Source organism: Rhizophagus irregularis, chromosome 12 (assembly GCF_026210795.1).
Source record: "Rhizophagus irregularis chromosome 12, complete sequence".
In the NCBI taxonomy this organism is placed as follows: domain Eukaryota; kingdom Fungi; phylum Glomeromycota; class Glomeromycetes; order Glomerales; family Glomeraceae; genus Rhizophagus; species Rhizophagus irregularis.
The window spans coordinates 2,005,937-2,019,467 of NC_089440.1; the positions used below are offsets into that span (position 1 = coordinate 2,005,937).

General features: G+C 31.2%; 5 protein-coding genes across 7 annotated transcripts; 3 read left to right on the forward strand and 2 right to left on the reverse strand.

Moving 5' to 3' along the window:
• Window positions 1–293: 293 nt before the first annotated feature.
• Window positions 294–3,841, forward strand: OCT59_004000 (uncharacterized protein; the record flags this gene model as incomplete). The annotated part of the gene is made up of 4 exons (XM_025316034.2): window positions 294–713; window positions 786–1,060; window positions 1,161–1,630; window positions 1,717–3,841. The coding sequence occupies 4 exons, from the start codon at window positions 294–296 to the stop codon at window positions 2,802–2,804; spliced, it is 2,253 nt and encodes a 750-aa protein (XP_025176673.1). The 3' UTR covers window positions 2,805–3,841.
• Window positions 3,842–4,833: 992 nt separating this feature from the next.
• On the reverse strand, window positions 4,834–5,792 carry OCT59_004001 (uncharacterized protein). The gene is made up of 3 exons (XM_025318219.2): window positions 5,418–5,792; window positions 5,094–5,348; window positions 4,834–4,960 (listed from the first exon to the last, which is right to left on the reverse strand). Exons 1-2 carry the CDS (start codon window positions 5,664–5,666, stop codon window positions 5,172–5,174), a joined length of 426 nt encoding a protein of 141 aa, XP_025176672.1. The 5' UTR covers window positions 5,667–5,792; the 3' UTR covers window positions 4,834–4,960; window positions 5,094–5,171.
• A 48-nt stretch (window positions 5,793–5,840) lies between these two features.
• OCT59_004002 (uncharacterized protein) lies at window positions 5,841–7,094 on the forward strand (the record flags this gene model as incomplete). Of its 3 annotated transcripts, none has more annotated exons than XM_066147998.1 (4): window positions 5,841–6,001; window positions 6,070–6,504; window positions 6,571–6,819; window positions 6,890–7,094. In XM_066147998.1, the coding sequence occupies 3 exons, from the start codon at window positions 5,897–5,899 to the stop codon at window positions 6,604–6,606; spliced, it is 576 nt and encodes a 191-aa protein (XP_065996639.1). The 3 variants fall into 3 exon arrangements, with proteins under 3 accessions (XP_065996639.1, XP_065996641.1, XP_065996640.1); XM_066147999.1 differs by having other exon boundaries at window positions 5,897–6,001; window positions 6,590–6,819; window positions 6,890–6,980; XM_066148000.1 differs by having other exon boundaries at window positions 6,070–6,819.
• OCT59_004003 (uncharacterized protein) lies at window positions 6,986–9,042 on the reverse strand. Its single transcript, XM_025326329.2, has 4 exons — window positions 8,977–9,042; window positions 7,755–8,897; window positions 7,191–7,683; window positions 6,986–7,122 (listed from the first exon to the last, which is right to left on the reverse strand). Exons 1-4 carry the CDS (start codon window positions 8,999–9,001, stop codon window positions 7,077–7,079), a joined length of 1,707 nt encoding a protein of 568 aa, XP_025176670.1. The 5' UTR covers window positions 9,002–9,042; the 3' UTR covers window positions 6,986–7,076.
• A 120-nt stretch (window positions 9,043–9,162) lies between these two features.
• On the forward strand, window positions 9,163–13,291 carry OCT59_004004 (uncharacterized protein). The gene is made up of 16 exons (XM_025318217.2): window positions 9,163–9,499; window positions 9,576–9,659; window positions 9,758–9,827; window positions 9,929–10,089; window positions 10,162–10,222; window positions 10,370–10,614; window positions 10,728–11,076; window positions 11,184–11,411; window positions 11,481–11,712; window positions 11,896–11,978; window positions 12,066–12,112; window positions 12,188–12,244; window positions 12,318–12,437; window positions 12,521–12,601; window positions 12,670–12,999; window positions 13,071–13,291. The coding sequence occupies exons 1-16, from the start codon at window positions 9,188–9,190 to the stop codon at window positions 13,095–13,097; spliced, it is 2,487 nt and encodes an 828-aa protein (XP_025176669.1). The 5' UTR covers window positions 9,163–9,187; the 3' UTR covers window positions 13,098–13,291.
• The last annotated feature ends 240 nt before the right edge of the window (window positions 13,292–13,531 follow it).

A 13,531-nucleotide genomic window follows, 5' to 3' on the forward strand; every position in this document is an offset into this window, starting at 1 on the left:
TTATTGTACTAAAATTTTCGGTTTATTAGCCGCGTAGAAATTTTTTTTATACGATTATCAAATCACGTGATGGGATAAATGATTTTCTAAATATTTAATCAAAACATTAAGACATTATGTAATGTTATTAATTTAACAAGATCATAAATACGTCATCTAATTCCTAGCCACATGGTATGTTCTTTGTAGATCTAAAAGATTATCAAAAATTTCCGAAAATCAAAACTTTCCATAAGGTTATTGGGTTATCGATTTATTATTCTAAATCTTAATATATTACAAGTTACTAGAAAATGATTAGGTCAAATAATTCTTCACAGTCAGGTTATATAAAACTTCAGCAAGAATCAGACAACTACGAAGAAGAAGAATATATTTCTTGGTCTGATCACGATCATAACGGCAAATATATATTTAGTAAACCACGTTATCATCAAAACCGTTCTTTATCTGAAACGCCTCAAGTAAAATTTCAGATCCAAACAAACAGAATGGAAATCGCTCCCCTTGAAAGTGAACAAAATAATACTAGAAATAGTTACGACAATATTTCAAATAATAGTAATACTACTCCACGTACTGAACGTAGTAGCGCTTGGTCGCAAATTTCAAAAAAGTTGAAGTTGAAGGGTAAAGGAAAAGATTTAGATAAAGCAGAATTGGAAATTTATGAATCAGTTTTTAAGCCAATAACAACTATACAGGATTGGAAGGTATTATAAAACACGTAATGATTATCATAATTCATATTCAATTAAATTAAAAGCTTTAATTATATTTAATAGCCACGTATACCCTTGTTGACGTCAAATCATAAAGAGCCTTTAACAAAACAAGAGTTCAATGAAATCGTAGATTCTGTTAATTCTGCTATTGACGCAAATATCCAACCCACAAGAATCCGTCAAGGCTCTTCCGGTTCTTACTTCTGTCGAAATAAGGACGGAAAAGTTGTAGGTGTTTTTAAACCAAAGAATGAAGAGCCATATGGACAGTTGAATCCCAAATGGACAAAATGGATTCATAGAAATTTATTCCCTTGCTTTTTTGGAAGAAGCTGGTGAGTTGCATCAGTATATTCATTTGTTTTTTCCTTAATAATAATAATAATAAATATTGATAATTAAATCCGAACACTTTCCGTTAATTTTCTAAAATAGTTTAATTCCAAATCTTGGTTACATTTCCGAATCTGCGGCCTCCCTCTTAGATAAACGGTTACTATTAAATATTGTTCCAGTCACTGAAGTGACTAGGATTTCTTCTCCATCATTTCACTATGATCGTGGTGAAGCTAGATTAAAACCATTACCTAATAAAGAAGGCAGTTTTCAAGTATTTTTGGATGGTTTCATAGATGCTAACATATTTTTGAGAGATCATCCCTGGCCTGAAAATTATAATACTACTACTGCTACAACAACATCTGAAACTGATGTGATCGTGAATGAAAGACAAAATCGACGATTAAATGCACTTATGTGTGGTCGGTCTGGTGTAGATGATGGAGGAGAAGCATTAGAGTCATATCAATTGGGGAAACGTTTTGTATGGACACCAGAATTACAATTACAATTTCGAGAACAATTTGAAAAATTAGTTATTTTGGACTATTTAATGAGGAATACTGGTAAAATAATAATATTTTTTTTTTAAAAAAAATAATTTAATATTTTTTATATACTTATATTAATATATACTTTTCATTTGATATAGACAGGGGATCAGATAATTGGATGATTAAATACTGTGATAAGGATGAACAAACTTGTATCAGAGATACTCCGCCCACATCAAAGGTTATGAAAGCTCCAGATATTTTAACAGCATCTACTTATTCCAAGAATAATGAGGATAATTTGATTCCTGCTCAAGGAACAAATGTTGATGTACCACCACCACTATCACCAGACGGCAGTGAGCCTTCATCATCATTTTCAGAATCACCTATTCAAGATAAATCAGATAATTCACTTGAGCCTATATCATCTGTTTCATCCCCCCCTATAATACCATCTTCACAAACCGATATAAATTTTTCTCAACAAATTCCATATCCACATATACATGTTGCAGCCATAGATAATGGTTTAGCATTTCCTTTTAAACATCCCGATCAATGGAGATCTTATCCATATGGATGGCTTTATCTTGCAGACTCCCTTATTAAACAACCTTTTACTCAAAATACTAGAAATCGTTTTCTTTCTATGCTTTCTGACCCTAAATGGTGGAAAGAAACAGTTAATGAGCTTCGCAACTTATTTTCATTGGATGCTGATTTTGAACCAGGTATGTTTGAAAAACAAATTGCAGTATTAAAAGGCCAAGGATTTAACATAGTTGAGACACTTAAGCACCCTGATCAGGGTCCATATGAGCTTTGTGCTAAAAAGAATGCAATGGTGTGGGATGATGTTAAACTTATAGAGGTTTCGCCAGAAATTGATGTAAACAATAGAAATATCAATGGTGTTGATATAAATACTGGTACAGTAAATGATGAGGGGGGCGATACACCAAGATCTGATGATTACTTTTCTACTACGTCAGTTCCAAGACGTAATTCGTCTGTAGATAATTCTGAAAGAATTTCCTTGTCAACTAGTGCGCCCACAGTATCTTCATTTCCTGCTGCTTCATCTAGTAAGCAGAAATGGAGTGATAAACTTAAAGAAAAATTTAATTTTGACAGTATAGGTAAAAATAAAGATAAGTATCCTTTAGAAAAAATGACTAAACAAGTTATTATTGAAAGGTTAGAATACGTTAAGGGGGGAACACCATTTTTCACATGGTGTTAAATAATTATTTATTTTAAACTATTTTACAATTTGTTTATTACATTTAATAGAAGCATATTGAATTTTCAAGAGTAAAAAATATTTTTTGTAACTTATTGTATATAAGATATAAAATAGAGTAAATTGTTAAAAATAATTTTAATTATTAATTGACATTTTTTCAATTTCGGGATTTTTAAGTAATATTATACAGTCAAACCTCAATGTACCGATACCTTACATGCCGAATTTCCTGTACCGATAAATTTTCACTGTCCCATTTCATACTTAATAAAAAACCTCGTGGAACATGTTTTGAAGGTGGGAGTAATATAAACTCGCGATGTAACGTGTACTGATATTCAGGTTACACCACGTTATATTGGCTATTTTAAATAATGCGAATGCCCAAATTCCAAATTTCTTTAATAAAGAAAACCATCGAATAATAGTTCACAAAATGTGTATCGTCTCGACAAGGAAAAAGAAAATCCACCAAAGAACTCTCTCAACCAAACAGGAGTTGTTTTAACACTTGCTCAGAAGCGCCAACTCTGTTTAGCTGTTAGATTCTCAAAAAGCACCACGTACCCATACAAAACTTGCCAACCTATATAATATCGAACAAATACTGTTTCTGATATTTTTTTTAAAAAAAGAGGTGGCTTCTTATTAATCCAGATTCAGAAGAGTCGAATAAACAAATAGAAAAGCATGTTCATTTTCCTTAAGTTGAAGAGGCCCTTTCATTGTGGATTACAACGCACCTTCTACAAATCTTGTAATTAATGGTGATATCTTACGCGAAAAAGCTGAGTTCTTTGCACAGCAATTTGAAATTACTAGGTTTCCAGCTTCTAATTGGTGGATGGATAAATTTAAAACGCGTTATAATCTAAAAGAACATGTTAAAATGGGGTGAAGCAAACAGTGCACCTCTGGAAACGTCAGTCGAAGAGAGGAATAAATTACGTGAAGTTATTAAAAATTAAATGATGAAACGGGTAAGCTGAATATATTTTACAACATAATTTTTTGAAATAAAAAATCTAAAAAACGAGTTACACTACTTCTCACATGCAGTAGAAAAAATGAAACCACTTTTTATCCATACCTATCAAAATCCTCAAGCATTACATGGAAAAAAAAGATGATTTATCGGTAGTATGTTACTGGACGGAATGATTACCTCACAAAATTGGATAAACGAATGCGATTACAAAAATCGCAAAAATCTATTACTTGTTGATAACTCTCAAATATGACTGTACATTTTCTGCCACCAATTGCGATGCAGGAATTATTAAATCTTTTAAGGTAAGTTGATATTTAATTATTAGCTTATATGTAGAAAAATTATGAATAATTTAGGCACAGTACCTGAAATTGATCGTTAGAAACGCATATGAAATTTCTCAAAAATTAAACAAATGAGTTACTCCTATAAATATTTGTGATGCTATTTCTTTTTTTAGTAAAGAAGCTTGGATTCCGTAATTCAACAAACAATTGTTAACTTTGGAGACATACAGGAATTCTTCCCCAAGATGAAATTGATAAAGACGAAGAAAATGAAGATAAAGTTGATCCAATGAAATAAAATTACAAGAATTCATATCGATGATCGTTTTAAATTAATGGAGGGCTAACTGACGAAGAAATTGTATCCATAATAAAATCAAATAATGGTGAACCAAAAACGGATCAAATTGAAGAACCTCCAAAAGTAATTTCAAAACCGGAAACTCTAATTTGATAATCTTGGTTTATTTTTGAATATCCATTATTGATCCAAATGAAACAAGTTTATTACGAAGTTAAGACAAAGTTCTAAAACAGGATCATTTTATTCATAATATATAAATACTAATAAATAATACGAATTTTATACCTAGTTTTATAATAAATTGATCTACAATATAAATTACACATGATATATACAAATTTACAATGTACCGATTTTCCCCAAAACAAATGTATCGGTATACTGAGGTTTGACTGTACACAAGAATTGGTCGAATTAAGGATACCCATCAAATGTCAAAAAATATGTGCTTTAAATGGGTTTACAAGTCAAAGAAGATTTATGATCATTTGACTTCCCAATATTGAATCATTTCTTTTTATTTTATTGTTTATTTATTATAAAAACACATCTGAATTTTGGATGGGTAACACTAAAATATTTATATTTTGTATTTTATAGGGATTTATATATAACAATAAAGTTAGTTACGCGTCTTTTTTTTTAAAAAAAAAAGTTTTTTTTCTGTTAAAATTAGTGCTGAAATTAGTGCTGAAATTACTCACTCTGATAGCCTGATAGCATAGATATAATTTTTAAGACTAATTTGTATGAAAAGAAATTAATAATAATATAATAATTAATTAATGAGCATCTTCACGTTTAGCAATATAATCCACAGCATCTTTAATTGATCTAATTTCATCAGCTTCTTTATCAGGAATTTCAATAGAAAAATCCTCCTCAATATTCATAACAACTTCAACAGTGTCTAGACTATCTAATCCAAGATCATCAGCAAATCGTGCTTCAGAATTTACCTTGAATCAAATAGTTTATTAATTATTTTCTGAATGATATTGAGTAAATGGATTTAATAAATTTAATACCTTCGTTTCATCGACTTTGTCAAAAGCTTTAACAATATCAATAATTCTAGATTCGATATTTTGACGGGAAAGACCACTCTCAGCAGAATAATATCTTTGCTGAGAAGTAACAATAATTTTCGATTTAGAGAGTATATTATTTGGTGAAGATAGTAATGATAATGTAGGTCTAATAAAAGTTTTCTGTTGAAAAATAGAAGAACCTGCTGGTTTAAGACGAAAAAATGATTTAGGTACAAATCTATTCATTTTTTTCTTAATAAAACAAAGTACGAAAGATTGACTTTATAGACTTTTATAGATCTAAGTAAAATGTAAAATTGACTATAGGTTTTATAGATTCAGCGTAAATTTTTTTTTTTTTTTTGGCGTCGATCACCAATTAAAATTATAGTTACCAAAAATCTTGTACTCAAAAATGTTGGTGACGTTAATGCAGATAGAAAGGGTAGAAAGTTTAACTTTTTTAGTTTTTTTAAATGGACGCGTTAGTTGAGAGTTTATCAAACTCTAATCTTGATGACGAACAAGAACCGGCAAGATCTGTTCATGCTTCAGACGATTCCGAAGACGAATCAAATGAAGTAACAATATTTTGTAAACCCTTTCTCAGTTTCACCTTCAATTAACTAATATATTCCCGATTAATTAGGAAGCCTCTACACAAAATAATACAGTAGCACCACCGCAACATGGTGGTCCACAAACGGGTCCTAAAGGTGTCTTGGCGGATCATAAGTATCATAAACAACAAGAACAACAAAAAAAAACTGCCGCTTTACTTGCACATAATGAACGTATTTTGTCAAAATCTTTCACGACTACAACATATCGGGAAGATCAAGAATTAAAAGCTCAAGAAGAGGAACTATTAAAAGATTTTGAAAATATTAGTTCTGATGAAGAAGAAAAACAAGTTTTAAACAAATATAGAGAACAAAGATTAAAAGAAATAAAGGGTACAGTTACAACCAATTTATCAAAAAAAAGATTTGGCAGTTTAAAAGAAATTTCGGCAAATCAATATGTTAAAGCTATTGATAATGAACCACCAAATGTTTGTGTTATTGTGCATTTATATGAAAACGTAAGTTTTTTTTATTAATGAATTAATGGTACAACTATAATGGAAAATTTGCTAACTACTTATCAGTTATTAATGTTTAATACAGTCAATTCCACAATGTAGGCTATTGAATGAGTGTTTAATTTACTTGGCCCGAAAATTTGTTAAAGCTAAATTTCTCAGAATTCTTGCAAGTGATCTGGAATTTGATCCAGTTGGTTTACCGGCTTTATTAGTTTATAAAAATGGCGAATTAATTGCTAATTTGGTTAAAATAACTGAACAAATTGGTGAAATAAATTTTGATTCGGATACTGTAGAGGAAGTTTTGATCAAGTACGTAATAAATTATTTTACATTTATAAATAAGTGTATGTATGTCTAATTAATGGTTTTTTTTTTAAAGATATGGGGCAATTAATAAAAACGAAGATATTGACGATTTATATTTAGAAGATTATACAACATCTCGAATCTTGGATGAAGATGAAGAATAGTTTTTTTAATTCTTTTTTTTTCGGTGCAATTATTTATTTATTAATATAATATTTTTAAATGGTTTAATGTCTTTATTGTAATATTAAATGTTATTATTATAAATCATCTTCATCAACATAATTCGCCATAGGATCCTCATGCCTAAAATAAATTAGTAAATCAGTAAAATATTCAGAATGAAATAAAGTATTTTGATTTTATAAACTTACGATTGTTTTTTAAGCCTATACGCTTCCAAGTCTTCTTCAGTAACTTCAGCCTCCATAGAATTATTTTTGCCCATATATGCACTATTATATGGACGTTTTCGATCATCAATTTCTACTTCATTATTTTTTAATTTATAACGGTTTTCTTCATTTTCTAGCGCTTTCTTTAGCTTCTTTGAATCTAATTTAATTTCTCCTTCTCCAAGATCCTTACGTTTAAGATGTTTATTAACATCTTCATCCATGTTCTTGGATTTAGATTTTTTCATATTTTCATTGTGCAATTCAACAAGAGTTTTCTTTGCTGACGATAACTCTTCATTACCGGTTGATATTATGCTAGAACTCGCCAATGGATTTGACGAATTTATTACTTCAATGACAATTAAACCAGTACAATACGAATTTTTGATAAAAGAATGACAACACTTGTATCCCCACTGTCCATCAGCCCAATATGATCCCCAAACTGAAACGTGGTTATTTATGTACACTGGTTAAATAAAATACACGTAATATGTTAATAATTTGTTAAACATTAAAAGTACTAAATTTATTTCTTACCATCTTCTTCATATTTAGACTTGGCCTTGGCTCTCTCTTGACCTTTTATCACTCTACCAGTCCTCGAATATTCTACGTACGACTCTGTTTGGGCCAAGAGTAACTCTTTGGGAGGAGCATCCAAATGTTCTTCACCACCATATTTGGCCAATATTGAATCTTTGCTTGTGTCTTTGAGTTTATCCTTTTTCTGAAGATATTCACGGTGTAAAAGTTCACCTTGAGTAGGATTGGCTTGTAAATGTACATCTGTACCTTTATCGTATGCCTGCCAAGCAAAGAGTTGAAGATTGGCCATTTTAGGGGCATCTCCCGTATACCTAACAAAGTTGTCCCCTGTGTAATATGCTTCACTCTCATCCACTTCTTTATTAGGATTATCACGCATGGAACGAGTTTTGGGATCGTAATATGCGGAATCAATATCCAAATTTCTTAAATATTTAGCAGTATCCTCACGAATTCTCAAATTTCTGATAGTCGTTCTTGTTTTTGTATTAACTTTTTGACCCGGCATATCCGATCTTTCGGCGTATTTATCTTCATCATCCTCTTCATCTTCACTAGAAAATTCTCCAGCAGTTCGTTCACCAGTTTTCTTTACTAATTCTGTAGTACTTTGCTTATCAAGCTCGCTAGCTTTCATTTTGCGACGAGCTTCTTCAATCTTTTCATATTCATCATAAATTTTAGCATGCTCTGAAGGGTCATAACCATTCCACCGATCTCTTTTGGAATCATAATCTAATTCAATTTCTTGGATGATTTCATCAGCTTTTATATCTTTACCACTCCATTTCGCACCAGTTTTCCTTGGTCTATCCATACAATCTTTTGTTTTGTGTGTCATTGCACCACAATTTTCACAAGCTCCTTTACGAAATTTAGTAGCTGCAGGTCCAGCACGAATTCCACGAGCATACCATTTATCATTTATTATTTGCTCTTCCTTTTCTTGAACTCTTTGATGCTTTAAAGAAGGCCGACCCGTATCAAGATACCATGGTGCTTTTGCAATATATTGTGGTATATGAGGATTAATGTCTTTTCCTTCTTCATCCTGTTCTGCAGGAGCTGTACCAGCTTTTCTTGCGGCTTCAAGATCTTTTTGACGGCGATAATCTTCACGACTAAGTTTATTACCTAATTATCAAAAATTGGTGGTTAGTAATAATCACAAATTTCTTATACGCATTAACGGCGGATCTATGTAGAAGCTTACTTGAAGTAAAAGAAATTGAAGACATTTATATAAAACCGAATAAAAAGAAAGTGATACAGTCAAGTTAGTTAATGTCATCTGATTTTAATTGTAAAAATATCGGTAAATATCGGGCCGTTACGCAACGGTTGATCTGATTGGCGAAAAAGTTTTGAATAAACTTCATTTTACTTCATTTGAAACACCAGGTTTTGCTTTTTAACATCTTAAAATGTCGGATTTTCGTTACAGCCGTAATCAAACATACCGCCCAGACTATGGTAGAGATAATCGTGAACGTGAATACCGTGAAGACAACAGATATTATCGACGTCGTAGGTCTCGTAGTAGATCACGTAGTGTAGATCGTTATAGGGCAGTTGGCGGAATAAATAGGCAGGAAGATTGGAGAGAGGATTTCCTTCAAAGAGGTAGACCAGATGATATTGGTGCACGCTCTTGGGGAAATAAGTTTCATTATGACGATCGTGAGGAAAACAGTAAAAGAAGAAAAACTAGACATGAAAGAGAGAGAGCTCCAGAGGTTTAATATAGATTTATGTTAATTTTTTTTTATGCATTTCAAAACTGTTAAATGAATGCTTTTTGACAAAAATTAGGGACGTTGGAGGGAACGAAATCTTGGTGAACCCAATAATCATGTTATTCTACAAGGGTTGCCACTTGCAGCTACCGAAAATGACGTTCGTTTCACTTTTTTTTCCTGTGTTGAATTATATTATAAATTTTCCTCAATATATATAAATATATAAATATATAACCACTGTTTGTTTAAATTTAGATTCAACAAACACTTGATAACTTGCACGCTAGTATTGAGAATATACGCTTAATTAGGGATCGCCGCACAGGTTTATCTTTAACACTTATATTGGAGCGTATAAATGTTATGAAATAAAGAGAGAATTTCTAGTGTTTTGTAATAAATATAAACTTTGAATTTTATTAATAGGAGATTCACGCAGATTTGCCTTTGTTAAATTTACGAGCGTTGAGCATGCAAGACAATTCGTAGAAGCCAATCACCCTTTTATCATGATGGAGGATATTCGTGTTCGTGTTGAATACAGTAATAGCGCATCCGCGGAGGATGAAGGTTGGGCTTGCAAGAATGTATGTATGAGATAAGTTTGGATAATTTGAAATAATTTTTTTTTTTTATTTAATAAAAATTTTTTCGATTAGTGCGGTTTTCTCAATTACAAAAAACGCGAAAGTTGCCATCAATGTCATCATTCGAAGAAAGGTGTGATTAGATTGTGGAGAATACCACAGAGTCCTTTTGGACATCAAGTCGTACTATTTAAATTATAAACGACTTGCTCCAGAATCCCATATATATTATTATTTGTATGGTTTCTCACATTATCTTTAATTATATTTGGCGATGCAGAATCCATGGTGTCTGGTTCACTACATCTGGCACCTACCAATTCGTTCTTTAATGATGGAGAAAATGATTTAGGTCAAGTTCCACATCATATCTTATTAGTCCGTGGATTAGATCCTTTAACTACCGAAGAGACTCTTTATGCTACTATAAGTCAGTTGGCAGCTTTAAGGAGGGTTTTGTTGATTAAAGATCGAGCTTCTAGGATGTCATGGGGTTTTGCATTTTTAGATTATCATGATATTCAGGTTACTTAATTTTTATTTAAGAAAACAAATTATTATTATTATTTTCTTTTTCTTTTTTTTTGTTTTTAAACATAATGCGAAAAATATTACTAACTGCCGAATCGTATCGTTAGACATCTTCATATGCCTTGTCAATTTTTAATGATCCTCAATATTATCCAGGAGGATTTGTAGTTGACTCACGAATTGTTAGTATAACGTTTGCTCACCCCGGAAGTTTTATACCGGCTTATGCTACTACTGAGTGGACTATTTGGGGAGATGATGGAATTGCCATGTCGTATTGGGATCAAAAAGCATATGCAGTTGAATATGGCGGATCACAACATTCGGTCCAAATTGAGCCCAATGCAACTTCATCGTCTACAAGTTCGGCTTCTGTATACGAGGCTGAAAGTAAAAATCGAAAAGAGAGCCTAGCAGAAGAGTCAAAAGAATCAGTTGCTGTTCCTGATACAAAATGTGCGGTTTATTTACTTCTTTAACAGAATTCGTTTTGTTCTTCTGATGCAGTTATTATTTGGTTTTTTTAAACTCTAAAAAAAAAATTTTTAAAAAAAAAAATTTAGTGAATGTTGAAGATGAATTGAATGCTTTCTATTCAGACATGGGCGCGGTTTTGACATCTACCGGAAAAGCCGAAACTAAATCTATCTTTTCAGTTTCTGATATGGTTTCAACTTCAAATAATCATAATAAGTCAAATTCTTCTCCAAAGAAAAATCAGGATTCTGAGCTTAGTGCATTTTATGCTGATCTTGAAATTGAACAAAAAGTTGACACAAATCAATCTACGAGTAAGATTAATTTTATTATTTTCTATTTTTTTTTTTATATCATTATGAATTTACTATTTATTTGTCTAGACAAAGAAATGTTTACCAATTCAACAACTCCTGAAATTGAGTCTCAAGAAGTTGAAGGCCAACAATTTTCTGATGACAAAAATATGCTATCTGCAGGGGATGACATGACTCACGAGCAGCCTTCAGGAAGCCATTCTCCGCGGGAGACCATAAATCACGAACAGCAAGTAACTTCACAACAAATCAATCAATTTAATTCAAGTATCTCAAGAGATTCTTTATCACCAGAAACGTTAGTTTATAACCGAGAATAATATGAATGAAGCAGAGCATCGAGAAAACTTATATTTCCGTAGCTTTTGTTAACCCAATTGTTCCACCTTGTTTCTTATCTCTTCGCCACGTTTTTATCGTTCCCCCTCTCGGTCATACCGCACTTGTCTTATTATTTGTTAATAATAATTGGTTCTCCCAGTGGCCACGATTCGGAAACAATTGAAGAAAACGAAGTCTCACATGAAGTTTCGATATCAATGTCTAAGGATCCTTTGAAAGGAGGTTAGTTTTTTTGTACAGAATTTCACTTTTCTAAATGTAATCCAATTTTATTGCTTTACATTTACGTATTACTTTTCTTTTATTTAGTTAAAGAAAAGAAAAAGAAGTTAAACAAGCCAATTGGAAAGAAGAAGGTAAATATTAAATGCGTAGTTATGATGTAATTTATTTAAGTTCTTATGTATATGCGTCAAATTTAATATATAAAGGTTCATGAACAATTGCAAAAATGGAATGAAAGGAAGGAAGAATTACATACAAATCAGGTATATAAAAATTAAACTGTAGTGTTGTTTTCCTGGCTATTAAAATGTACTATTTTAATAATACAATATACAGCCTGAATTAAGTGATGACGGTCTTTTCGATTATACGTTAAATGCATGCCTATTATGTCAACGACAATTTGTAGATTTTACTGAACTTCAGAAACATGAGCAAATGTCAGATTTACATAAGGTGTGCTTCATTGGAATTTCATTATCCTTAATTCATAGACATTAATTATTATTATTTTTATATATATTTCGTAATATCTGAAGTCGAATTTGGAGAATGAACATTTGGTACAAACTATTCGTATGAAACGAGCATATGGATTACAAAATGATGAAAAATCTCAGGTACAAAAACTATATACTATTATTTAAAACATGAAAGATTTTTAAATCTTCCTTTTTTTATCATTTAGACAAAATATAATAATAGAGCTGCACAAAGAAGGAAAATTTATGGTCAGCCGAGGAGGCCCGTACAACCTGCTACGTCTGGTTCATCTAATTCAGTTGAAGAAACATTTGAGCAACCCACAAAATATGGAATTGGAGAAGATAATATTGGAAACCGTTTATTACAAAATATGGGATGGAAGGCAGGAGAAGGTTTGGGTAAAAATAAAAATGGCATAGTTGATCCAATCCAACCAGAGATTTATACAGCAGGAGTTGGACTTGGAGCTTCGCAAAGTCACAGCCTTTTAGATGATGGACAGAACACATATTATGGAATGGCAAAGAAACTTGTAAGTATAAGAGTTTGAATTATCAATTTATATTATTATTTAAACAATTCTTCTTAACTTAATAATAATAGGCTAGATCTCGATTAGAAGAACCTTAAGTAATTTATAAGTGTTTGTAGTGAATGCATTAATTATTAACTGGCATAAATTGATTTTATATATATTATTTTATTATTTTTTTTTCTCTCTTTTTTTTATTTTATGTACGTAATCCATAAAAATATATGTTATTTCTTTATTTGATTATATTTGAATGGAACTACACTTTTTAATAAATTTTGTACAATATTTTAACTGCATGCATGCAAGTATGGCATTATTACAATAGACCTTACCTTTTTTGGTAATCACGTTCATTGGTTATTACAGTATGCCGATCTGAAATTTGCTCCGAATTTAACAATCTTTCGAACTCTTCCTTTGTTTCTATTTACAATAAACGCCAAGGAGGAGTATGAAGGTAACGCGTTTTTATCAAATATTTATAATCAACGCCATTTATTCAATAAAAAGAATTCTTTGCCCACTTTTG

Bases quoted from the DNA above. Each gene is read 5' to 3' on its own strand.
- OCT59_004001 (XM_025318219.2), bottom strand. From the start codon at position 5,666: ATGAATAGATTTGTACCTAAATCATTTTTTCGTCTTAAACCAGCAGGT. The intron at 5,349-5,417 runs GTATTAAATTTA...ATTTGATTCAAG, and splicing joins ACAAAGTCGATGAAACGAAG to GTAAATTCTGAAGCACGATT.
- OCT59_004003 (XM_025326329.2), bottom strand. From the start codon at position 9,001: ATGTCTTCAATTTCTTTTACTTCAA. The intron at 8,898-8,976 runs GTAAGCTTCTAC...TTTGATAATTAG, and splicing joins TTCAATTTCTTTTACTTCAA to GTAATAAACTTAGTCGTGAA. The intron at 7,684-7,754 runs GTAAGAAATAAA...TTATTTAACCAG, and splicing joins GTCTAAATATGAAGAAGATG to TGTACATAAATAACCACGTT.
- OCT59_004004 (XM_025318217.2), top strand. From the start codon at position 9,188: ATGTCGGATTTTCGTTACAGCCGTAATCAAACATACCGCCCAGACTAT. The intron at 11,713-11,895 runs GTTAGTTTATAA...TGGTTCTCCCAG, and splicing joins GATTCTTTATCACCAGAAAC to TGGCCACGATTCGGAAACAA. The intron at 12,245-12,317 runs GTATATAAAAAT...TACAATATACAG, and splicing joins AAGAATTACATACAAATCAG to CCTGAATTAAGTGATGACGG.